Source organism: Cynocephalus volans, chromosome 8 (assembly GCF_027409185.1).
Source record: "Cynocephalus volans isolate mCynVol1 chromosome 8, mCynVol1.pri, whole genome shotgun sequence".
In the NCBI taxonomy this organism is placed as follows: Eukaryota; Metazoa; Chordata; class Mammalia; order Dermoptera; family Cynocephalidae; genus Cynocephalus; species Cynocephalus volans.
Window position 1 is genome coordinate 44,649,317 of NC_084467.1, and position 24,878 is coordinate 44,674,194.

Here is a 24,878-nt window from a genome sequence, read left to right on the forward strand (position 1 = left end):
CTTTAGAGTCCCACAGTCAGCCTGGGAGTGGGCAGACCCTTTCCCACTTCCGGAAATGGGAAACAAAGATACTAATTTTTACTCCCAAAGAATTCTAGGCTCCAGCAGAACACTGGAGGAATAAGGTCCTTGGTAACAACATTTCCTAATGGTGGGTTCACCAGTGTGAAGGCATGAGCATCCCCTCATGACCCAGCTATGTACTGAACAACTCCGTCCACTGTATGGGGGAATCTTCCAACCCAGGGAACCAGGCCCATGAGACTGAGAGGGCTGTGACTGTTGTCTTCACAGATCCAAGGGTTGACTAAGGGCAGAACACAAAAGTGTGGCCACAAGGGATAAACCAGGACCAGGAGGAGGAGCTACAGGGACCACAGAGGCTGACTTAGCATAAAGAAACTTTCATACCTAATGGGTAGGGAGTGCCCAATTTCAGCAAGTGAAGAGAGACCTGATGACCATCTGGCAGGAACTATGTAGAACAGATACATGCTAGGAGTGGATTGCTGACTTCCAAAGTCCCTTTTAGCTCTGGAATAGGAAGTGACTAAAGCTAACAGAGATGACTGGGTTTACTTGACAGCCAAGCTGGTCAATGCAGTGTTTTGGCTCAGGACTGTTGGGCTGATGGCATCATTCCAGAGGCTCTGTTGCCCTCTGTGCCACTGGCTTTCACACCTTTGATCCTCTGGGTTGACCTGCCTGCTCCCCAAGCGCTGGAGAGCCCTCAGAAGTTGTGTGCTTCTGCATATTTTGCAAATCGGATCAGGCGCAGGATTTTAGACTGTGGGAAGGCACCAAGAAGCAGTCAAAAACCTCCAGCATCAATTATCTGTGGAAGGAGTGTCTGCTATCTGAGTCTACCTTCATGCAACAGTGTGACACAAAAGGAGGCTTTATTGGTGAGGCTTGGGAAGCTGTGACAGAGCCCAGCAAGCAGATTGTGAAGGTTTGGTACAGCTGCCAGGAGACAAGAGATGAGGGGACCAGCCTCAGTGGGCTCTGCTGCTTGGGACACTTTGTCCCTTCTCAGTTCTTAAGGACAAGTGTGCACGAAGAGAGTTCAGCACTTCACAAACTGGTGGGTGACCTCATAGATTCCCACCGACTCCTGAGCCTTTTCGTCATAGTCAGTCCAGTCCTGTGAAATAAAATGGCAGTGTGAGCCACACAAGGCAGAATGGGATAGTGTAAGGAGAGGGGAACTGGGACTTAGAAGACCCAGTGCAGGCTCTGGTTCAGATATTCATGAACATGCGTGATCCTGAACAGAGCCAGATAGCTCAGGCCTGAATTCCAGCTCTTTCAGCTTTGTGATTGGGGGTAAGTTACTGAACTTCTCTGAGCCTCAGTTCTCCTCTACAAAAAAAGGGACAAAAATAGACTTCATATTGAATGTTGAAAGAATCAAAGGAGGAAACACATGTACAAGCACTTAGCACAGGGCCTGGCACATATAAGAGCTCAGTATATGCCAGCTACTGTTGTTATTAGATGCAATGCAAATTGAATGAAGTTTTTGTCCTTCCTTCCTTCGAGGCCTGAGTATAAGGCTTTTCTATTTGTAGAGTAGTAACATGTCCAGTAATACAGACGAGTTCTTGTTATTTGTGGTAGTTAGGCTCTACAAAGTCACCATACAACTGAATTAGCAAACACTGAACTACTGCCCCCAGGGGAAATGCAAGGTTAGGATACTGTGAGCCTCTAGTTACAACATTTTCACCAAAAGATCAATAAATAACCTTGTTCTATGTGTGTTTCTGCTTTAAGACACCTTATTTAGTATATATTATTGATTCGTTAACATTGAACTCAAGGCCAACAGCTGTGATATCATACCTGAACAAAGCTTATTTAACATGTGTTTTCTCTGTAAAGTACACCAGTCTTCCTGTGCTTAGGAACGCTACAAGTATTTCAGCACTACGTTTGCAGCCATTTAAAGAGGAAAATCACCAACAAAAAGCACAAAAAATGCAGAGTCAACTTTCCATTGAGGAGCCTTGTTCACCAAAAGGATATTCCCACCAGGTGCTCTATAGTACCTTACAAGGCCCCCAAGTCTTGTACCTTCTCCTGCAGATTAATGTCACTGAAGACTGTCCCTGACTCCACACCCTCAGCAGCAAAACCGGCCTGTAGGGGACAGGAAGGCAGCAGTTATTATGGGGGAGACATTGGGCTTCCATAAGAAGACATTGGCTTCCAGAGAGCCAGCTCTTCTCACACCTTTGGAATGGGGGACAGGATACACTGTGAGCAACTGTTCTGGAATAAATGCTGAGCTTTCAGGACTGGTAGCTGCCTTGGGACTAGAGTGGTTCCTCCAAATTACAGCCTTGGACCAGAAGGCAGGAGCTATGGGATAAACCCTTCCACTATCCCTGACTTGGTAAAGGACCCTGGGAATGTCACTCCCCTCTCTGAACCTTAGTTTTCTTATTTATAAAATGGGGATAGCAATACTTTCTCTTCTTCCTTCCTCACAGACTTGTGTGAAAACACTGCACAAATAAAGAGGGATAAGCACTGGCTGAGGAGTCAGAGCTGGGTTCAAATTAAGCTCCAGTGCTTACTAACTGTGCGACCCTGGGCAAGTGGGAAAATCTCTGAAGTTCCTTCCTCCTCTGAAAAATAGGCTGAGTAACTTTATAGGGTTCTGAGGATTAAATGAGGTAACATAAAAGTAACAGACATAGTGCCCAGTATATAGTAGGCACTTAATAAGTGACAATTATTATTATTCCTAGAAAGGAGAATTCCTAGTCCATGGTCACTGAAGGAAGCAAAGTTCTGCTGTCACTTCATAATCCCCTCCCCAAAGACACAGGTTCCCCAGAAAGACACACACGCACCTGGGGCTGGAAATCAACTGGCTCAAGGCCCCGGCACTCAAACTCTACTATCGTCTTGAACTTCTCATTGTCTTCAGCCTGGAAAGGAAGTGTGTTGAGGAGGCAGGCCCAACTGGGCATGCAGAATGACCCCTTAGTCCCCGTCCTTCCTGCCAAGTGGGCCCTTACTGTCCCTGAGCCTAGAATGGGACCCAGGAATAACTCACACCCTTTGAAGCCTCCTTTGGGTACCTCATAAGACCTTCTGTAGACATGGTTGCTGCAGAAAAAGTATGGATTCCGGGGTCAGCTTGCCTGGATGTGAGGCTGAGCTCTTTCCCTTTAAGGTTCCTAAACTATCAAATGGAGCTGAGGAAACCTCTAAGGTTTACTGTGAGAATTTGAAATATGTGTAAAGTGACCAGCATAGTACCAGCACTATGCTCAATAAACAGGAGACTAAATTATCGATACCAAAAATATGAACAAGAATGTTAAGCTACAAAGTCTCCAAATCATCCAAATGGAAGCAGTACACTAAGCCATAGCCTTTTGCTATTTGCCATGTTGCAAGGGCAGAGGACTGACGTAAAGCCTTAGAAATGGGATGTGTGGGGCCGACCCCATGGCTCACTCGGGTGAGTGCGGTGCTGGGAGCGCAGCGGCGCTGGGAGCGCCAAGGCAGCAGGTTCGGATCCTATATGGGGATGGCCGGTGCACTCACTGGCTGAGTGCGGTGCGGGCGACACCACGCCAAGGGTTGCAATCCCCTTACCGGTCACAAAAAAAAAAAAAAAATTAAAAAAAGAAATGGGATGTATGTGTGAAGGGAGCATCTCTCAGGGGGATTGGGGGGTGGGGGAGAATTCTTGGCTACCTGCCCCATGAGCTCAGAGACCACAAGTGCTATGCCCACACAACCACTCATCCTATCATTCACTGTAATATCTATTTCCTGCACACCAACCGTGTGTCTGGCACTGGTGAGGCACTTCTCTGTTGGACCCTGGTTTGCTTTTTGTTTGCTGGTCTGTATCTTCCACTAGATTAAGATTTACTCAGGGGCAAGTCTTCGTTTATTTTCTCTCTTTAACTTCAGAACAAAGCCAAGAATTTAGCAGAACCCAGACATTTTAAATAAAGACCAAATAAGAAACGTATGAATACAAATAAACAGACTCAAAGTATATACTGCCTCCCTTACCTTTGGGCTAATTTGTTATGTAGTAATGTATAATTATCTAATAACATTGATGTTATTAGGGATACAAAGGACTGTCCCACCCATGGTTTCAGAGAAGGCTTGCTAGTCCCCTAAGATGTAAACAAGGCAAGTGCTCTCAGTGATGCAAACTGAGTGGCTGGGTTGGGTCAGAGGTTCCCTGAGCTCCCACAGCCCAGAGCTCATAAGAAGGCATTGCCATAGCTTGTTTATGAATCTTTTCCCTTCCAAGTACTCAGTGTATCTACAACCCAGGCCTCCTAGCTCCCAGTTTAGATTTAATCCCACCACGCGTGCCACTACAGCGCAAACTTACATTGTAAGACCTGATGGTGCTACTCAGAATCTCTGAAACACAGAAGAGAAGATAAAGTTGACTTGAGCCCATACCCTGGTCCCACCCAGGTGCCCAGAAGTGGTCCTGGGAAAGAGAGATCGTTGTACAGGCTTTAGCACCTTCAGCCTGAGTCCACCCATAGGTGACACGAGCCTGCTTTAGGTCTGGTAGTACCAGAAAGCGGTAGGCCGGCCTGGCAGAACTCAGTAGTGATGGCCTGACCTACCGATGGAGTTTTCCCGTGCACACAGCTTGCACTTCTGTAGCATGGAGGCACTGCCTCGGCCTCCCTTCAGCGCCACACTGTCCTGGCAAGGAGCAAACAGAACTTCTAGTCAGATATTAATTAGATGCAAGAGTCCTGAGGAGGACCAGTCCCACTTATTATCTGGTTGAAGAGACCAAGACCCAAAGAGGGTGAGTGCTAGGACAAGAATCCTGGGGAGGCTTCTTGAGACTGAGGAAAGGGTTTCCCCTTGACTTTGAACTCTGCCTCATATGACAAAGATGCCTGTTGTTCCCAGTGATGACCACACTGACGCCTGCCCTCCCAAACCACAAAAAAACAAGGTCCAAAGAACCTGAGAGATTAGGGCCAGTTTCCCCAAATCCCTGCCCAGAAGGGTATGCATGTTTGTGTGTGTGTGTGGTGGTAGTGGGGGAACAGTTACCATCAGCCGGATGTATTGCCACTTCTCTGAAATCTCTCCACAGTTGCCACATTTCATCTTGGGGGGAAAGATAGTATTAGTAAAACAGTTGGCTCAGTTGGGCAGACACTGAGGGAAGGGTAAGAACAGTGTGAGGTAGGCAGGCTCATAACCTACCTTCTTCCTGGCAATCCCACTTCATCCTCACAACCAGCCCCAACAAGGACATAACCAGACTTATCTCTGAGCAAAGAACAGGTTAAGTTGTATCTCACGTTGGCATGCCCACCCTCCTCTAGGAAGTGTCCAGTCTGGCTGGGGATTCAAGGCTCATGTGGTACAGAAAAGGACTCAACAGATTCCCCACCCCCACTTTGATTAGGAGCTTCCTTTGTGTCTCCACAGGCCCTGTAGGTCCCTGGTTTAAGTATTTATCACTGTTGTTACTCTATTTTTCTGTCTCCTTCACTCGACTGTGTTTCTGGAAGCCAAAGAACACTGATTCCCCCAATAAACCCTGGCACTCAAGCTTCAAAATATTTGGAAGTAAACGAGGTCAGAGGTGGCTTCCTGAGGACAGGACTTTTGACGGTACAGAAAGACGATGGGATTTATTTATTTATTATTTATTTCTGCAACTGGCCAGCAGGGGGATCCGAACCCTTGACCTTGGTGTTACCAACACCTCGCTGATTTTGACTAGGAGGAAAACAGCGCAGAGGCTCTGGAATGGGGAACGGCCTCAAACTGTTCAGGTACCACATTTACCAGTGTGGGAAGGGGAAGTAAAGCTGAATCATGCACATAAACTATTTCACAACAATAAAACCAAATCAACAAATAAAACAGAAAGCAAAATTATGCGTCTTATTAAATAATCACAAGGTCCCTTCAAGTAGCATTTTAGTGTCTGTTTACAGACCACAAAATATTTAATGGAGGGAAAAACGCAAAGAGTTCCAAGACCGCCAATGAAAGACTAACCAGTACATTTTAAAAAGCAAGCCTAAAATTCTAACTAGGGAAAGAACCGAACATTTAATGTGTCTGGCTAAATATTTCTCATGCTGCCGGAGGGAAAGCGCCTTCCTGTTCAACACTGATATCCGGATGGGACCCTCTTCCCAGAGACCGGCCCCCGTGTCCCTAACCGGAACCCCTAACAAGCCCGCTGCCTCCCGGATGCTCCTCCCTTCTCTCCGCCTGGGGTCCCGCCCTCCAGCCGCACCTTCAGGTACCACCGGAAGTCGTCGCCCACTGGCCGGAGGTTGGTGACGTTCTCCAGCGTGGCTTTGAACTGCAGCGCGATTTTCTGAGAGGGAGGGCCGGAGCGACTGCGTCAGCCGCGCCTGCGCAGCCCCACGCCGAGCCCCGACCCCCGGCCCGGCCCCGCCCCTTCCAGCACGAGCTCTCCCGCTCCTTCAGCGTGAGACCACTCCTTTCATTTCCTCCCGGCGCGAGCTCCTGCCTGCCAGATCCTCGCTACCGCCCCCTCCGTGCCCCGGCGTCGGGTCACCTCCCCTCACCCCCATCGTTGCCCGGCTCAGCCCGGCGCTGGCTGCGGCCGCTGCTTTCCGGCCTGTCGTAAAAGGCGGGCGGGCGCTGCTGCGCACCCTCCGTGTCGGGCCGGGGGCGGGGCCTCGCGGGACTGAGCAGCGCTGCTCCCAGCTTTCCCTGCGGGGCTCTTCCCACTAGATGCCCTGAAACCTGTGGAGGTAAGTTGAGCCCGCCGTTAAATTAACTCCAGCTCAGGCCTGCTGAAGCCTGCCTCCAGCAATCGGTAATGCCACAAATACTGAACACCGGTTGTGTCCCACCACTAATCGAACAAGACAGTCCCTGCCCGAAACCCCTGCCAAGCCTTCTTCCTGCTCCTCAGTTCCTTCCTGGCTCTTCACTACTCTGCCTTCCCTCACACTTGGTCCCTGCTTCCGCTCTGAGGCTTCTCTGACCATGTCGGTTCCCCCTGCACAGGGAGGGGCAGCCTCGCAGATTTGGGGATGGTGCCTTCTCTAAACTGTTCCTTCCTGTTTTGCCCAGATATCTGGTTTCTAGGCCCCTCTCCAGAGGTTGCTCTATGTCCTTATTGTCGTTATCGACGGGACACTCCCCTTCAGCTGGCTCTTCTTTGGGCCCCCATCTTGCTTATCCTTCTATCATACATTTACTAAACCTTGTTTTACCTGTCCCCTTGTCCAGGCACATCTGAAACCATGAAGGAGCTGTGGGCATCAACATTAGAAGGAATAGTCCATTTGAGAATCTTTTATAATCTTCTGAGGTCCTCACTGTCATTTCCTTAAAATGGAAATGACAGGATATCTACTTTATCACCAACTTGCCCTGCTATCTCAAATACCCTTATAGCAGGAGGTGCAGTGGAGGCAAGAATTGTGACATCTCAGATACCAGCCCTGCCCCTAACTTGCCCTATAATCTTCGAAGGAGGAAGAGTAGAATGTAGTGGGAAAAGCACTGGTCTAGTAGTCAGAGCACTTGGGACGTTTCCCAAAGCTGGCCTGTCTTTAGTCAAATAAAGCTTATCAATGCTCAGTTCCTTTCAGCCGGTGCAATCTGTTCAACCAGCAATTTGCCCAAAGAAGCTGTGCAGTTTAACAGCAAAAGTTCCTACAGATCTACCTGCTGAACAAATTCCTTTACTATCTGTACCAACTTGGTCTCAGTCTTTAATGGCTGTTGGTATTCTGATTTTAAAATGGATTACTGGGAAACTTTTTTCAGACCAGGCATTTTATCCCTTAAAGTGTATTAAACCAAAGCATTTTTCCCACAATGAAATAGCCACTGAAATATAGATGTATCTGTAAAAGATGATTCAAAAAACCCCAACCACAATACTATTTCACACCTAAAAAGTTAACTATACTTCATTAAAATCATCAAATATTAGGGCCAGCCCGTGGCTCACTTGGGAGTGTGTGGTGCTGATAACACCAAAGCCATGGGTTCAGATCCCTATACACAGGAATGGCCGGTTAGCTCACTTCAGAGAGCGTGGTGCTGATAACACCAAGTCAAGGGTTAAGAACCCCTTACCAGTCATCTTTAAAAAAAAAAAATCATCACATATCCAGCATTCAAATTTCCTTAATGGTATCAATCTCACATTGAATCATGATCCAAATAGGCTTCAACATGGTACTGCTTAATGTGTCTCTTAAATCTCCTTTATAGGTTCCCACTCCATCTCTGTTGTTACCCTTATAATTTATTGGTTGAAAAAATTTGTCCTGGAGTATTGTCCTGGAATATTGTCCATTTGTCCTGGAATATTTTCCTCTGGCTATTGCTGATTGGATTCCCATTATATTTTTATCAGCACCGCACTCTCCTGAGTGAGCCACGGGCCATCCGCTTCCCCATTATATTTTTAAAAACATGTTTCTCTATTCTCTTATTTCCTGTAAAAGGGTAGTTATATCTAGAGTTGATTAGACTCAATTTCTTTTGGCAATACTTCTTCACATAGGATGTTAGTGTTTTACAAAGTAATTGAGACGAGTTCACATGTTCAGGTCTTTACAAAATAATAAAAATTGGATTTTTTCACATATTTATTAAACACCGTCATTTATAGTTTATAAAAAAAATTGCCCTGATATACACAAAAATTTCCTGATAATGGTAATTAAAAACAACGATCCCTCTCATGTCCACACCAACATTCAATCTAGATTGGTTTAATCTTGAAGTGTAATCCAATAAGACTGAAGACCAAACACTTCAGGTCCTGGACAAGATAATAAAATACTCGTAAGCCTTCTGGATCCCTAAAATTCAAGAGGAAAAAACAATGTTTAAAAAATCAAGAAAAACTGGCAAAAAAATATCATTTAACCTCCATTATTTATCTACCAAAATATTCCTTGTAAAGTTATTTACAGCATTAAAACTTTGAACAACCAAATATCCAAAAAGAAGGAAAAGGCTATATATTTAAATGGAATATTATGAGGTCATTTAAATATGTTGAGTTTTTTTCTTAATTGGAGAAATGCTTACATCACATTATTGAGTGAAAAAATAATGAATAAAATAACAGATTGTTGAGCTGTTGTATTGTTTGTGCTTTTAAAAAACTACATTTTTTAATGCACAGAAAAAAAGACTAAAAAATACTTGAAGATATTAACAATGGTTATCTCACTCATAAGATTACGGGTGATTTTTCCCTTTCTACTTTTCTACGTTTCCTGTATTTTCTACAATGAGCATATATTACTTTCAGAATTAGGAAAACTTTTTGAAAAAGTAGTAGTACTAGGTTAGGACCAAGAGGTTGAAGATTACTGTGGCATCACTGGCTAAGAACAAGGAGACTGTCCAAAGGAAGACAAATATGCCTGATGTTTACTAAAAGTGAGCCATATCTAATTCCAAATCCTCCAAGCACAAGGACTAAAGAGGTTGCCAAATTCCAAGGACTCTTTGTAGCATATAAAGTCAAGTCTCAACTTTATAATTTGCCCCACTGACAACATGAACTTAAAAATTTAGAGCCTAAGGGCTGGCCAGTTAGTCTAGTTGGTTAGAGCGCAGCCTTGTAACACCAAGGTCAAGAGTTTGGGGTCCGCATACCCACCAGCTGCCAAAAAATAAATAAATAAAATTTGGAGCCTAAAAAATTTCATGCTTCACTGAAGTCAGACTTTAAGATGTGCTAGTCTGAACGTTCAACACTGAGAAAGCTGTTCAGACTCAGTGACTCTACAGTTTATCCTGAGCACTAGTTTTGACATATTTCATTTTTTGTTGTGACTGCTCCTATGTATTATTCTGTGTATGTGCGCACGCGCATGTGTCACTGAGAAGCTCTTAGTAGCAATGATTAAATGAAATACCAAAAGTAACAGGAGCAAGCCTTCAAAAATAACTTGGAGTCTCTCCCTAATGAGGGGGACAAAGCTGCCTACCTCTGTCTTGTATTTGCACCAGATCTTCCCATAATGGTCCCAATTTGTTAAGTGTTTCTTATCCATCTACTCCAAAACAGATACAACTGGATATAAGGATCAAGTACACTTACTTGGATTGATTGACATCGATAAGGGAACCAATTTTTGATGTGGTGAAAGAAATGTGTTCATCTCCAATGACGATTTCAAGCTCCTAGGAACATTTAAAAAATCTAAGTCAAGCAGAATTGGATTATTCATCAACAAACAGGAGAAGGGTTCATCATCTGCCAAATCGCACAAACTCTACTACAGATGGCTATGTAGACAAGGGCAGTTCACTTTGAGCACTAAACTGTGCTGGGCACTAGAAACAAAGAGATAAATACTGGTTTAGCCCTTGAGAAACTCACACTGTTAAAGTAGTGTCCTCAGTGCTCCACATTTCTGAAATGTGTAAGAATTTGCATAGTATTTTGTATGAGTTTTCATTGTTAACAATGTGGAGTAACATGGGTGGATCTATGGTACTCCACATTGTAACCAAAGGATCTAACCTTTCTGGGAAATATGGGACAAGGAAAACTGTCCACACCTTGGGTTTGATCCCAGCTTTGCCACTTACTAGCTGTATGACCTGAGTTGCAGTTTTTAAATAGTGACACAAGTACCATAAACCTTCAGAAAATATCTATGGGGTGCCTATGTGCCAAGTATCATTTTTAGTGCTTGGGACAGATCAGTACAATCAAACAAACCAAAGATCTCTGTCCTTGTGGAACTTACGTTCTAGTGAGTCCTACTTATTTTTTTTTTCCTTTTTTCCTATTTCTTTTTAATTTGTATTTTTTCAATTATGAAAAAAATTTAGACAGAAAATGAAAACTATGAAATTAATGTTCCCAACACTAAGATTTGTGAAATGTAAACATTTTGACATACTTGTGTTAGTTTTTTTTATAAGAAATAAAATATTACAAAGTTTATGTCCACCTCCAATCCTATTCTTTCTGCATTCTCCAAAATAGGGGTGTAATCTTTCCACCCATTTTCAGATTTGGTAGTATGTTTTTAAAACTTACACAAATAGTCATACTATATGTAACTTTTTGCTTTTTTCATTCAACATTGTTTTTGAGATTTTTCCATGTTATATAGATCTAGTGCATTAGTTTTAAATGGTTTAGAGTATTCCATTTCCCTACTGAAGCAGGCTTAAGTTCCCAATTTTTGTTACTATGTGGCAAGAATATTCTTCTATGCATCTCCTTGTATGTAAAAATGCCTCTAGGAAAATTCCTAGAAGTAGGATATAAATATTTTCAACTCTGCCAGATATTACCAAATTGCTCCCTAAAGTGTTGCACTAATTTTATTCCCACCAGTAGTATACGAACCCCCTTTTTCTCATACCCTTTTTTAAACTTGGTGGGTTTTGTTGTTATTCTAATGGGTCTGAACTGGTATCTCACTGTTGTCCTAATTTTCATTTTACAAATGAAGCAGTAAATATTTTGATGTTTATTGCCCACTTATTTGATTCTGTAAATTGTCTATTTATATCACTTTTGCACATTCTACCACTGGGCTGTCTTTTTTTAAATTTATAGTTCTGTAGTTTTATTAATTTGTATATTCTGGAGAGAAGCCTCTTGCCAGTTATAAATTTTGCAAATATCTTTTTCCAGTCTGTGGTTTATCTTTCAACTTTATCTTAACGTCTTTAGTCAAACAGAAGTTTTAAATTTAAAGAAGTCAAATTGTATGTCTTTTCCCTTGAGGAGTTTAAAAAACTCCTTGTCTACCCAGAAATAAAAGATAGTCTATATAATATATTTAAATTTTTTGCTTTATTTATATAAATGGTCTAATTTTTAAAATTCCAGACATATTACTGCCAATTATCCTGCTACAATTTATTAAACAAGCCATCCTTTTCCCATTAATTTGAAAGTCCACCTCTGTTGTGTACTGTTCCAAGTGCCCATATACTCATGGGTTTTTTCCTGGACTGTCGATTCTGTTCCACTGGTTTAGTTATCAATTTCTGAGGCAATACCAAATGATTATAGCTTTACAAGAAATGTTCAGTGTTATCCTGGCTACTCCTGCCCCTTTGATCTTCCATGAATTTAATGCTCATCCTGTTAGATTCTAGGGAAAAAAATCCTGCTGTGATTTTTATATGAAATGGAATTAATTTATAAATGACTTTGGTGAAAATTGACATCTTTATGATAATGAATCTTCCCATCCATAAAAATAATACATATTTTTTATGTCCTTCTATAAAGCCCTTTCCATAAGTTTTGTACAACTTGTCAAATTTATTCCTGTTTTTTTTTAAGTTGTAGTTTTCTTTAAAAATGTTTTTAAAAATTATTATTATTTATTCTTAGCATATTCATTATTACAAATTGTGATTTTTCTTTCTACCCTTTACCTATCATTCCCCCAACCCCCTCCCTCCCTCCCCCCATTCCTAAGTTCTTTTTAACTTTTTTTTCTTTAAAGAAAACAAGTTTTATTTTTATAACCAGAACATTCTAATAAAAATATTATTATTATATTATCTACTTTTATTTTCTGGGCCTTGACTCTGCATTATGAGTGCCATGGGGCACTTGTCCACTCAGCTCCCTGAGGTAGGTCCGAAGGAACACCCCAACCTGCTGCCCCCTCCCCCCACAACAGCTAAGCTGAGCAGCCCCCAAATCCCTCTGCAGGATGCCCCTCCTCACCTCATCCACCTCCTCTAGACCCTCACAACCTCCCAAATGCCCCCATAGGAGCCTGGTCACTTTAGACCTTCTCATCTTCCCCTCTCTACCAACCCCCTAAGGAAGGCAGGGATGTCTCAGGCTGGTATACAGCAGTTGGCAACAGGAGGGAGAGGGGGTGGGGGCACACGACATTGCAGGACTGAGCATCCCCCACCCCGAGGGTTGGGAGCCTATGTGATCTCGACCCAGAGTAGCAGCAATGCCTTGGGCCCTGCTCCCTCTGCCCTTCCATGGTGGTGGGGGAGAGGGGATGTGGGGAGCAGACAAGCATCACAGTGTCACTGTGAAAGACCTGAGACAGCTCTCCATTGCCACCAGACACCTGTGCCCACCCAGGCAGGCCTTATCAGAGAGTTGCCCCAGGTGGGCCCACCCTGAGGGGCTCCCAGCCTGCAAAGCAGCAGACACTTTATTATATAGAAATATGTCATCATCTCCGTGGGTGGATCCATCAACAAAAGCAAGTCTCTCAAAATCAAAAATAGGTTCTGGACTCTTGGTGATGGTGGTCTTGTTGAAAAAACAGACTGAAATTATCTTAGTAGCAAAACAATTACAGTAAGAAAAAAGTTGTAGTGCTTTGACTGAAAGAAATCAGGCCGGCTCCCCCTATTGCTGGTGGCCTTCTTGCACCTGGGAGCTCTGGTGGGGCTTGAGGAAGCCACCCACATGTAATAACTTAGAAAATGAGAATTCAACACAGAAGATGTTTCCCCACATACCTCTGACTGCAGCTCACAGCTTGTGTGGAATGAGTTACAATAAAGTCAGTTTGCTTCTCTTTTAGTTTTCCCTTGAGTAAGGCATCCCTGCTGGGGACAAAGTCTGTGCACAGCCCAGAGGGTGGCTGGGATCTCAGAGGGTCCAGGACAGCCCCACCAGGTGGTTGTGGTGGTGACAGGCCTGTGAGCATCTGTAGTGTGGACAGGGCAGGAGGTGAGAAAAAAAGCTGCTGTGTGTGCAAGGAATTTGGGGTTGTATCTTTAAACAGCTTCTCAGTCATTCTTTGTTCCTAAAGTCCTTCCTCAAGACATGACGGGACCTAGATTCAAAGAGAAGCAGTCTCTTGGTCTTCAGAGGCACAGGTTCCAGTCGCCCTGAAGCTCAGCCAGACCCACTGCTTGCCTGTCGTGGCCCAGTGGGTCTGTCTGCTGTGTGGGTGACACTGTCACGGTCCCTGTAGGACGCAGCTCACTGCATCCTGTCAGGCTGCAGCTGTGGCACCTGGTACTGCACGAAGGTGGTGCCTATGGGGGCTGGAGCCAAGGACCTGCCGCACGGTGTTGGGGTACCTGTAGCCCACAAAGCTGGCGGTTGTGGCAGGTATCAGTCATAGGTGGCCAATGGGTACTGGGTGTAGGTGTCCAGTGTGTATTCAATGTAGGGCAGGGACAGCGATGGGATTGGGGCAGCCAGGATCACCACACTGAGCTAGATAATAGCTTGTGGGTAGATGATGTGGGAAGTCAGTCCATAAGTCCACTGGATCAAGGTGGGGTGTAGCTGCTGCACCCCGACATCAAAGCCCATCTGGAGGCTCTGAGACTTTGTGCCCAAATATGCCAGGTTCATGTTGGCCTTGTGGCCATCAACGATGGGGTTGAGGTCTTTGTAAGCCCTCTCAGCTGCCACCTGGTTGGCCATGGTCATGAAGCCGTAGCCATGGGACTTGCCTGTCTGGTGGCGGGTGATGACCACAGCCTCCTTGATGTCCTCAAAGCCCTTGAAGTACTTTTGGAGCAAGGCACTGGTGGTGTGGTAGGGCAGGTCATCCAGAGATCTTGGTGAATGTGGTGTCCTGCAAGCTGTGCATGGCATCAGAGGCTGCCAGGGCCGCAGGAAGCTCATGCTTGGGGCGCACAGCGTGAGCTGCAGGTGCACCTGGACTGCAATGGGCTGCGCTCATAAAGGGTGGCAGGGAGCATGCGGGGCTGGTCCAGCCACCAGGCCTGTCCACTTGCGCACTGTGCTGCACTCTGGGGCAGTGCTGCAGGGACTCTCTTCTTTATAAGTTTTGTTGCTACTATGAATGGGACACTAATAGGTTATTGCTAGTATAAAGGAATACATCCTGCCCTCTTCCCAGGACTGTTCTGATCGTTGAATGAGTTAACAGAGCTAAAATTTTATAAATGGTAAAGCAAAATACATATAGATTATTGAGATCCCCTAGACATAAATTAAAAAGTTAACTTTAGTAAATACTAAGGAATTTTTTTTTTTTTTAACCTCTTCTTCAAAAGTTGGGCTATCATTTTGAGGTTAATTAGGAATAAGTTTAAATGGGTTTTCATATTAATTTAATAAATATAATTATTATTGAACTTTTAGTATATACTGGCACTATTTTAGTCACTAGAGATATAGAGTGAAAAAAAAAATTGGTAAATCCCTCTACTGAAGGAGCTTGCATCTGTGTCTGTGTCTGTTGTGGTGAAGGATGAAGGGAGACAAGTAAGTAAAGAAAAGCAAATAAGACAATTTTAGACAATGAGAAATGCTATGAAGACAATACAACAGATCTTATTTTTTAAAATGATGGACAGGCAAGACATCACTGAGGAAGTGACATTTGAAGACCTCAATAATAAAGACAGTCTTGTACAGAGTTAAAGAAGAATATTCTCAGCAGAATGTGGCAAGAACAAAGGCCCTAATAAGAACAACATAGGTGTGTCTCAGGAACAGAAATAAGGCTAGTAAGGTTTAAACACAGTGAGAGACTATGAGAGTGGTAGAAGATAAGGTGGGAGTTGGGATTTTTTTTTAAGTGCAGTGGGAAGCCATTGGAGAGTTTAAATCAGTAGAATACATAGACACATTTATGTTATTAAAGATCACACTGGCTTCAGGATGGAAAAATGGACTGCATAGGACAAGAAGAGAAACAAAGAAATCAATTAGAAGTCTGGTTTAGGATGGTACCAGTTGAGTTGGAAATATCTTTTCTGCTAATTCAGTCAATTGACAGGGGCTTTTATTTTTTAATTACCAAAATGGTCTTTAGAATGACTATATAAGTGATGGATTTAAATACAGATACATAGTTGCTTATAAGATTTTCCTTCCACTAGAATGTAGTATCCCCATGATACTTTGTCCATAGTAGTTACTCAGTGACACGGGCAGCAAAAGCTTTGAGAAGAGGGGAGGATCACAAGAAGAAATTAGGGCTGGGCTCTAGGTGGCCAGCAGCTCCACTTGCTCCTTTTGTTTTTCCTTATGGAATGTTTCCTTAGACCAAGGTAATAGTAATCTGCTTTGGGCAGGGCTCAGTAACACAAACACAACACGCACACGCACACACACACAAGTGAATTCAATATCATATGCAGAGTAGTAAACCTCATCTTATTTCTAAGATTTCTGTACTACAGGATCATCTATAAAACACTCACTTGCCGGCCCACTCGGTCAGGAGGAGGCCACAAAGCATCATCCTCTTTGGTAATTTCACTGTCATCAATTATTCTCTTCAGTTCCTCCATCACGCTTTTATGGACATAAGCCTGAAAGCAAATTAAAAAACAGAATTTAAGTTGTATCCCTGACCAGTGCTCTGACTCAGATAGTGATGAAAGATAAAAACAACCACTCCTGAAATCTTATTTCTGGTACCTCTGTAGGTGGGAAGACATTCATACTTGACCTTGGCATGCTGAAGAGGGACAGGGACAGAAGTACCCAGTGATTACACCTCAGTCCCCCATCTGGTTGTTACCTCTTGGCACATCCTATTCACATGGGCCTTCTCCCTGCCCCCATACCCAGCTCATACCTGAACTCAAAACAGAAGATCTGTGAATGCCCCTGGTATGATTTCAACATTTGTCTCCCCTCTAAAATTCATGTTGAAACATATCACTGATGCAGCAGTATTAAGAGACAAGACCTTTTGGAGGTGATGAGGTCATGAAGGCTCTGCCCTCATCCATAAGTTTAGTGCCTTATAAAAGGGCTCAAGGGAACTAGCTGCTCCCTTTTTGCTCTTTTGCTCTACCATGATGTGAGGACACATTTGTTCCCTTCTGAGGATATAGTCACAAGGCACTATCTTGGAAGCAGAGACTGGGCCCTCACCAGACACTGAACTCGCCAGCACCTTGATCTTGGGCTTCCTAGCCTCCAGAAAAAGAGAAATAAGTTTCTATTGATTATAAATTACCTAGTCTCAGATACTTTGTTATAATAGCACAAAACTGACTGAGACACCCACACCCTGGTTATTCTTAACTAGATAACATGCTTCTGAGGAGCAGATACATGCTGTATACTAATCTCATCAAAAAGAGATGAGGATGCTGACAAGTGTGGATAATCATAAAACTGATTCCAATTAAGTTATAATGGGTGTGGACTAGTGGCTTTATAAGGAGAGCTCCTGCTATCCTCACCATGTGATGCCCTGTGTTGCCATGGGACCCTGTAGAGATTTCCCACCCAGAAGGCCCTCAACCAGATGCACCCCTCTGGACTGTGGACTTCCCGGCCTCCAAAACTGTAAGAAATAAATTTCATTTCTTTGTACATTACCCAGTTTTAGATATTCCATTATAAGCAGAATAATGGGTTAATATACCCCTACTCTCAAGTGCCATCATACAATTACCTATGTTATACTTTAAGTGCTTGGTATATTCTCTGGTACATAACACTCAATGGAGAGAGCTGTTTAATTTGCATCTGAATGAGAAAGGGAATCTGCATAGGAAAGCAGTTAACATGGAATGCACGTTAAATGGCAGGCATGGCACTAGGTATTCCACGTATATGATCTTATTTAACCCTGATTATAAGCCCAGGAGATGGGGTATTATATCCCCTTTAATAAGAAAGGTAAGAAAATGAAGGCCCAGATATTAATTTGGGACTTGTTCAATGTCTCCCCTGCTAGTAAGAGATACAATGGGAATTCAGACCTATGCCTGCCTCGTAAAGTCCATGTGCTCCATTCTGCTGTGATTTCTATTATACTATTAAGGCCACTTCATCAAAGCCAGTCTTTCTTTTGAACTACTTTGTCACATTTGAAAATGTCTTCACAGTCAATATATTTTCATACTACTCCATTATAGATCAATCCATTCATGAGAGCATAATCCTTAGGAGCCAATAACCTCTTAAAGGCCCCACCTTTCAACACTGCCATGGTCTGATTTCCCACACTCTTAACACTGTTACAGTGGGGATCAAGTTTCCAATACACGAATTTTGGGGGGACATATTTAACTCACAGCAGGGCAGGTGGGCTTTATTATCCTTGTTTCAACAGATGAAGAAACAGACTTAAGAACTTGGAGCAGGGAACTTGCCCAAGATCACATGGTTAGTAAGCAGCAGATTCAGGGTTAAAACTAAGACATGCCAGACTTCATATGGTTATCAGTAATTGATTCAGCATTGTAAGAGAAAATACAAACTAAAAGAAGACTTGAGAAATAATCTAGAAGCTGTCTACAGCCATGTGTCTACTTCCCTATTCTTTATCTTTCAGTACTACTAGAAAGAACAAAAACAATACAAAAGGCTGAAATGTAGTGAATCAAGGGCTCTTAGAAGGCTCATACCTCTTTTCTGATCATGACATCATTTTTGTAATTGCTGTTGTTGGCATATCTCAATTTCCCTATGAGAGGCAGAAAAACAAATTCAATATACAATAAAACAATATGAATAAAGCATCATTAGCCTACTAAGACTGTCAGCTGTTGCCTAAAATGTATCCTAACTTACTCTTTAAAGTGTCTAACAGATTTACTATTGACACCGTTGGTGTTTCAACAATACTTGTTTTTTCAGTTCTTCACTTTAAGTTATTAAACAGCTTCACAGCCAAAACTACAGCTGAAACTGAACTACGGTTCTTGCAAAAGGCAGCTCAGGTGTAGTAAAAGAACACAGGAAGGCTCTTTTGTAACTCTGGCAAATCACATTTCTGCAGGTTAATGTCCTCAGTTGAAAACAGGGATAGTAATTGATAACTTACTCAAACAAGGCTCAAACAAGTTGTGAAAGCATTTTGAAAACTGTAGGACACTGTTTACATATATTATCATGTGCCTGTGTAGCACTCTGATCTACTTCTGTGATGGAAAAGTTGTACTTTTATCACTGAGCACAAAGGCCCTTTGTGCATGTGTGCATCCAATAGGTATATGATGGGGATGAAGAAGATAAAAGGAAATAGAAGACATGATTTTTCCCCTGTAGAAGACACACATGTAAAAGGAGCCAAATTAATTTATTCCGGCAGTCTCTGCACTGTTTCTCTGCCTTAAGTCTCTTCTCTTTCAGTTCATTCTCTACACAGTAAACAAGGTGGTGTGGTAGCAGACCCATCTGATCAGCTTACTGATACTGTCAATGGCTTCTAACTGCCTTACTGATAATATCTAAACTCTTCAGCATGGCACACAGCAAAGCTAAGCCCCTGCCTGCCTTTCCAGCCTCACTCCTTCAATATTCCTCTCTCATGCAACTGGAGTCAAACAACTTGATTTCTGCCTGAAACATCCCATGCACTTTTTGGTTGTCAGCTTCTTTGCTATATTAATGCCATCCAAAATGCCTTCTTGACTCTTCTTGGTCTGCTAACCAACTCCCACACATTATTGCAAACATTTCCTGCATAAATGACTGCCAAGTCATTTTATGCAGAAAGCCTTCTCTGACCCTCAGACTGGGTCAGGTGCCTCTTCTCTGATCCAAGTCCCTTCTGCACCCTTCTATCACAACACCCAAAACACCGTTTTGTCACTGTTTGTTTACAAATCTGTCTCCCTCACAGTTGGGGCTTGTCAGATACATTTTTGTATCCTCTATCAAGTGGAAGTTTTCTGTCATCTTTGATTCTTCTTTCCTTCACCACAGTGCCCCTCCCCAAATCTTATCAGTCAGCAAAGCCCAATTGGTTCTGCCTCCAACGGTATCCTAATTCCTTCTCTCCACTTCTATCACCCTAGTCCCAGCCAACATCCCTTTTGTCTTGAAAAATGTAACTATCTCCTAATTAGTAGCCCTATTTCCACTCTTGCCCATCCTGCACCCAAAAGCTAAGACACTTTTTCAAGAACAGATAGGATCTCTTCTCTGCTTAAAACTTTCCTATTGCTTCCTGCTGCACTTAGACCAAAATCCAAACTCTTTACCGTGACCTATAAAGACCTACATGGTGTGGCCCCTACCTGCCTATCCATCATCATTCCACTATTTTCCCTGGCGCTCACTACTCTTCAGCCACACTGGCCACCTGAAACATGCCTAGCTCATTCCTACGACCTTAACACTACTTCTTCCGTGTAGAATGCTCTTCTTCCTGAACTTCACAAGGCTGGCTCCTTTTTGTCAATTAGGCGTCAGTTCATTAATCTTCAGAGAGCTCTCTAATAGCCACCTTGTCTAAAATCAGCTCATCCGGCAATTATTCCATCATTTTGTTTTATTTTCTGACCACTCATCACTACCTGGAATCATCTTTTTGGTTTATGATCTCTCTTCCAACACTAAAACACAAGTTTCGTGACAGGGAAAGCTTGTCTATCTTCGCTGCTGTATCCCCAGAGAGTGGAACAGAGTCTCGCACAAAGTGAGCGTTCAATCAATGTTGGCTGAATGAAAGCACTCTGTTCAACAATGTCACTAAACAGAAGCCCCTGCACATGGACAGAAAGAAACAGTGGGGCGGACACAGGAGCGTTCCTTTCAGACCCGCGCTGCACAGGTCTCTGTCCCTTCCTTCTCTTGTACCCCGCCCATTCAGGACCCCAGGCTTCCCCACTCGCCCGCCCCCAGGCCAAGTTCCCGCTCCCGGCGGGCGGGAGGCCACTCTTACCGTCAGGTCGGAACTCAAACTCCAGGAACTCGTGGCCGAACTTGCCCTTGTGACCCACGTAGTAACGCAGATAAAAGTCACTCTCCATGGCTCACCAAGAGCACCCAAGTCCAAACTTCAAGAACAAACCGCACAGCCGCGGCCCTCGCCCGACTCTGACGCTTAGGCGGCGCGCGGAAGTGACGTCAAGGGAGCGCCGTGGACTGTGGCAGAGGGGCCTCTCCCACGCTCCGAGGTGGGGACGAGACTGCCCCGCCCTTCGCCCGGAGGCGCCCGCCAGGCTGAGGTTACCTCTCCCTGGTTCTAACTAGGCGTGAGGTGAAAAGCCGCCCTCGAGCCTCTGCGCTTCGACCCCGGGGTTTGGAGACCTCGCTTACAAACGTCGGGCTGAACACCCGAGCCTGCGTCCCACCAGGCTCGACCTCAGTTTAAAGGACCGACTTCTGTGAGTCGCGCGAGGCTCGCTCTTCACCATCTCTGGACCGAGGTCGTCTCAACAGTAAAATGGGGTGCGATGACGTGGGTCTCTAGTGGGCTTCGACTGAACTTTACTCTTTAAGAGAACCTTTTCAGTGACGCTTTTCCTGAATCCACAGTGGAGATTGCCGGTTCCCTGGAACTAACTCTCTCGCACTTACCTTCCCGGTTTATCCCCTTCTACCTCACTGGTCTCTAGAATAGGTGCTGTGAGTAGAAGTTAAACTGAATATTTGATCTCTCACCCCTCAGTTACCCCACTTAGCCCAGCAGTGGTTTCCAGCACATTGGAATCACCTTGGGGAGCCTCTAAAAAATACTGATGCCTGGCTCCACCCCAAACCAATGAAAATCTCCAGCTATGGACCTGGGCATTAGTATTGTTTGTTAAGCTCCCAGACGAGTCAGTGTTGAGGACCACTGCCCAAGAGGCTGTTATCTTTTCGGGCCAAAGTGGTTGACCTTTGTGAAAGGCTTTCTGGCTGTGGGAAAATTTTACAGTAGAGTAGGCCAAGGTCAATCAAAATCCTCATTATAAAAGCACTGCTTTAGCTCTTCTAAGTTCCAGCCACTGAGAATGGTTCTGTAAACGGTGCTGTAATGGCATCATTCTTGGGGCCTGGCGACTGTGACCACGTGCTATTCTGTAAATCAGGCCCGTAGTTTCTAATTCTCATCGCAGTCTTAACATTGACTCCTTTTCTCCCTGAAAAGGCATTGGTAGTAGAGTGTGGGGGCGGGGGGGGGAATCTCTGGAGACTTGGGTTAAAATAATCCCTTGTGTAACAGCGATTCACTGTGACCATAGGTGAACTGATTCAACTTTTTATCCCTCGGTTTCCTTGTCTTTTTGTAAATTAAGAAAAAAATTGGGGGGGAGAAGGGGGCTGGTTGGTATGGGGATCCGAACCCTTGATCTTGGTGTTATAACACTACTCTAACCAACTGAGCTAACTGGTCAGCCCCTCTTTATTTTTAAAATGAGCATAATAACATTGTACACCTGACAGAACTGTTGTAAGGATAAGAAACAATGTCTTCGAAAATACCTTGCAAACTGTAAATTGCTATAAAACCATTAGGCATTTTTTTATTACAAAACACTGGATATGGGTGGTAACAGGGGAATTATATTAAAAAAAAAGAGAGAAGGGAACCACCAGGTGTTCAACGCCTGATAAATGTCAGCCCCTAGGCTGAGCTTGTTTACCTATGCTTGATCTTTGAATCATCATAACAATCTTGAGGTGGTAATTGGAGTTAAGTGTACAGAGGCATCAGGCAACTCCCACAAGGTTATTTTCCAAGAGTGAAATTATAAAAATTATGATGTAACCATTGAATCTTGGAATCTGCAGATGTGGCAAAAAGTGCTGGGGAATTTAAAGGATACTTAACTCCAATCGGGCTGTAAAGTAATCCAGGGTTTTGGGTATGAGAGACAACATGGCACAACTGAAAGAGCATGGACTGTCTGTGTGCCAGAATTCAGCATAAGTTATTGAGCATCTACTATGTGCCATGTGCTGGGGATACAATGGAGATTGAGACAGATCTTTATAGAAGTTGCAGAGGAGGCAATTAAGGAGCATACAAGCAATTGCAATGTAGGGATAAGGGTTACCAATAGAGGAAACAGAATTCTATGGAAGCATATGGTGTGGTTCCTAACCTAGTCTAGGAGTTCAAGGGAAGGCTTCCTGAAGGAAATGTTCCAGATTGAGGGCTCAGAACTGTGTGGTTAGAATATAGAGTAGAAAGTGATGAGGCTGGAGAAGGGGCAGAAGCCAAATCATGAAGGACCTTACAAGTCATTTTAAGGAGTTTGGGCAAACCCAAGAATATTGGATTTTAAGGGAAGCAATTGAAGGACTTGAAGCAGGAAAGTGGGAAGAGGTGGTGGTGACGTAACCTACTTACTGCATTCTAAAAAGATCACTTTGGCTGTAATGTAGTTTGGATTGGAAAATGGAAAGACTAGGAGTATGAAATTTCGGTAGTTGTTAAAAGTAATCCATGATGGTGGTAATCCAAGATGATGATACTTGTACTCACTTAGTTGCAATGGAGATAGAAAAGTGGATGGATTTGAGATTGAATACCGTAATTTAAGGAGTGGGCAAAGGAGACTAAGAGGTGGCCAACAGGGTAGGGGAAAAACCAGGAGTGTGGTGTCATGGAAGCCAAAATAAGAGTATTCCAAGAAAGGAATACTGGCCAACAGTGTTAAATACTACTTGCAAGGGCCGGCCCGTGGCTCACTTGGGAGAATGCGGTGCTGGTAACACCAAGGCATGGGTTTGGATCCTATATAGGGATGGCCGGTTCGATCACTGGCTGAGTGTGGTGCTGACAACACCAAGCCAAAGGTTAAGATCCCCTTACTGGTCATCTTAAAAAAAAAAAAAATACTACTTCCAGGTCAAGGAAGATAAGGACTGAGCGTTTACAAAATTGAGGTTCTGGATGACCTTGGCAAAAGCAACCTCAATAGTGAGTGGCAGGCATTGGGATGCAAATTGTCAAAAATTATTATGGAAGCATAGAGTTGAGTTACTTAACTCAGTCTGAGGGAATAGTGAAGTCTTCTTGGAGGAGGAATGATTTAAGTGGAGTATTCAGGGACAAATATTTTGAGGCAGAAGAGGAAAATCTAGGCAGAGAATGCTACGTGCGCAATTGATCTTTGGGGGCACTAAAAATAACTGTGACTTTCAGCAGTTACTTCACTCATCTCCTCATTTATAAAATGGGGGTGGTAATATTGATAGTACTTATCTCACAGGATTGTTGACAAAGATTGACATAACTTACATAGAATACCTGGTACATATTAGGGATTCAGTTAATGATAGTTCACTCTTGCCTCATTAAAGCATCACAATGAAACAATACAGATTTTTAAAAGTGAATTTAATTTCTCTCTAGAAACAGTGCACTGATTTTACAGATGTCCATGTTTGGTTTTTGGTTCACCAAGATGATATCAGTACAGCTAGTGAGATGTAGCACACAACCTTCAGTCCCTTTGCCTCTGGAAGAGAAACCAGACTGCAAAGGGCACCGAACACAGAAGCTAATGGAACTTGGAATGACAAGACAAAAAGAGTAGAAATGGTTAGTGTGACCCAAGATTCTAACATGCCTGACTGTTACATCAAATACAGTAGTTTGGGGGAGAGAGTGGGAGACAAACAAGGAAGATCCATTTGGGTACAGTGTGATGGAGTTTGCAGACCAGTACTTTAACCCCGAATTAACAAATTGGTATAGAACAAAATGCTATTTTAGAAGCACATGGTTTGTACAAGTATTTGATTCTCTTGTAGTTTTTGTAAAAAAGTATCAAAACCTTGTCTTTAAATATATATATGTATATATATATATACAGGTGACTTTTTAAAAATTATTTTTTTATAACACAAAGTGTTTGCAAATGCAGAGGGTTTCTGCTGATTTTAGACTGTGCACATGGTGCATAGCCTGAATGAACAGAGCTTCCTGATTTTTAGTATTAACTGAAAATTTGAAGCTGTAATTCCTTCACCTTCTAAATTTCCTGTATCCTGAAAATCCCCAATACCCTAAAAATACAGTGTGAGAAGACTCTGATACTTTATCTTCATGCATTCATGGTGAAAGAAATTAACTCATTTATATTCTGTGAAATAATGAGTGTACGGCTGGAGTTTGGGGTGGGGTGGAAAGGCTTGCACTCCTGTGCCTTCTCCCCATTCCCACCAGTGCACAACCAGACAGTGATTGGGGTCCCCTCTCCAGACTCCATGTCTTCAAAATTTCCAGTTTTCTTTCTCACAGTTG

At 43.4% G+C, this 24,878-nt stretch overlaps 2 protein-coding genes across 3 annotated transcripts; both read right to left on the reverse strand.

Moving 5' to 3' along the window:
• Window positions 1–882: 882 nt before the first annotated feature.
• Window positions 883–6,633, reverse strand: CZIB (CXXC motif containing zinc binding protein). Its single transcript, XM_063106441.1, has 8 exons — window positions 6,576–6,633; window positions 6,278–6,361; window positions 5,071–5,127; window positions 4,626–4,707; window positions 4,379–4,410; window positions 2,862–2,939; window positions 2,077–2,142; window positions 883–1,144 (listed from the first exon to the last, which is right to left on the reverse strand). Exons 1-8 carry the CDS (start codon window positions 6,579–6,581, stop codon window positions 1,067–1,069), a joined length of 483 nt encoding a protein of 160 aa, XP_062962511.1. The 5' UTR covers window positions 6,582–6,633; the 3' UTR covers window positions 883–1,066.
• Window positions 6,634–8,606: 1,973 nt separating this feature from the next.
• MAGOH (mago homolog, exon junction complex subunit) lies at window positions 8,607–20,742 on the reverse strand. Of its 2 annotated transcripts, XM_063105440.1 has the most exons (5): window positions 20,580–20,742; window positions 18,316–18,374; window positions 16,147–16,257; window positions 10,097–10,179; window positions 8,607–8,840 (listed from the first exon to the last, which is right to left on the reverse strand). In XM_063105440.1, the coding sequence occupies exons 1-5, from the start codon at window positions 20,665–20,667 to the stop codon at window positions 8,741–8,743; spliced, it is 441 nt and encodes a 146-aa protein (XP_062961510.1). In that variant the 5' UTR covers window positions 20,668–20,742; the 3' UTR covers window positions 8,607–8,740. The 2 variants fall into 2 exon arrangements, with proteins under 2 accessions (XP_062961510.1, XP_062961511.1); XM_063105441.1 differs by lacking the exons at window positions 8,607–8,840; window positions 10,097–10,179 and adding an exon at window positions 14,388–14,553.
• Window positions 20,743–24,878: the final 4,136 nt, after the last annotated feature.

Bases quoted from the DNA above. Each gene is read 5' to 3' on its own strand.
- CZIB (XM_063106441.1), bottom strand. The intron at 4,708-5,070 runs GTAACTGTTCCC...GCTCCTTGCCAG, and splicing joins GGCAATACATCCGGCTGATG to GACAGTGTGGCGCTGAAGGG. The intron at 4,411-4,625 runs GTAGGTCAGGCC...TCTGTGTTTCAG, and splicing joins TGCACGGGAAAACTCCATCG to AGATTCTGAGTAGCACCATC.
- MAGOH (XM_063105440.1), bottom strand. From the start codon at position 20,667: ATGGAGAGTGACTTTTATCTGCGTTACTACGTGGGTCACAAGGGCAAG. The intron at 18,375-20,579 runs GTAAGAGTGGCC...TGCCTCTCATAG, and splicing joins GTTTGAGTTCCGACCTGACG to GGAAATTGAGATATGCCAAC. The intron at 16,258-18,315 runs GTATGAGCCTTC...ATTTGCTTTCAG, and splicing joins ATGTCATGATCAGAAAAGAG to GCTTATGTCCATAAAAGCGT.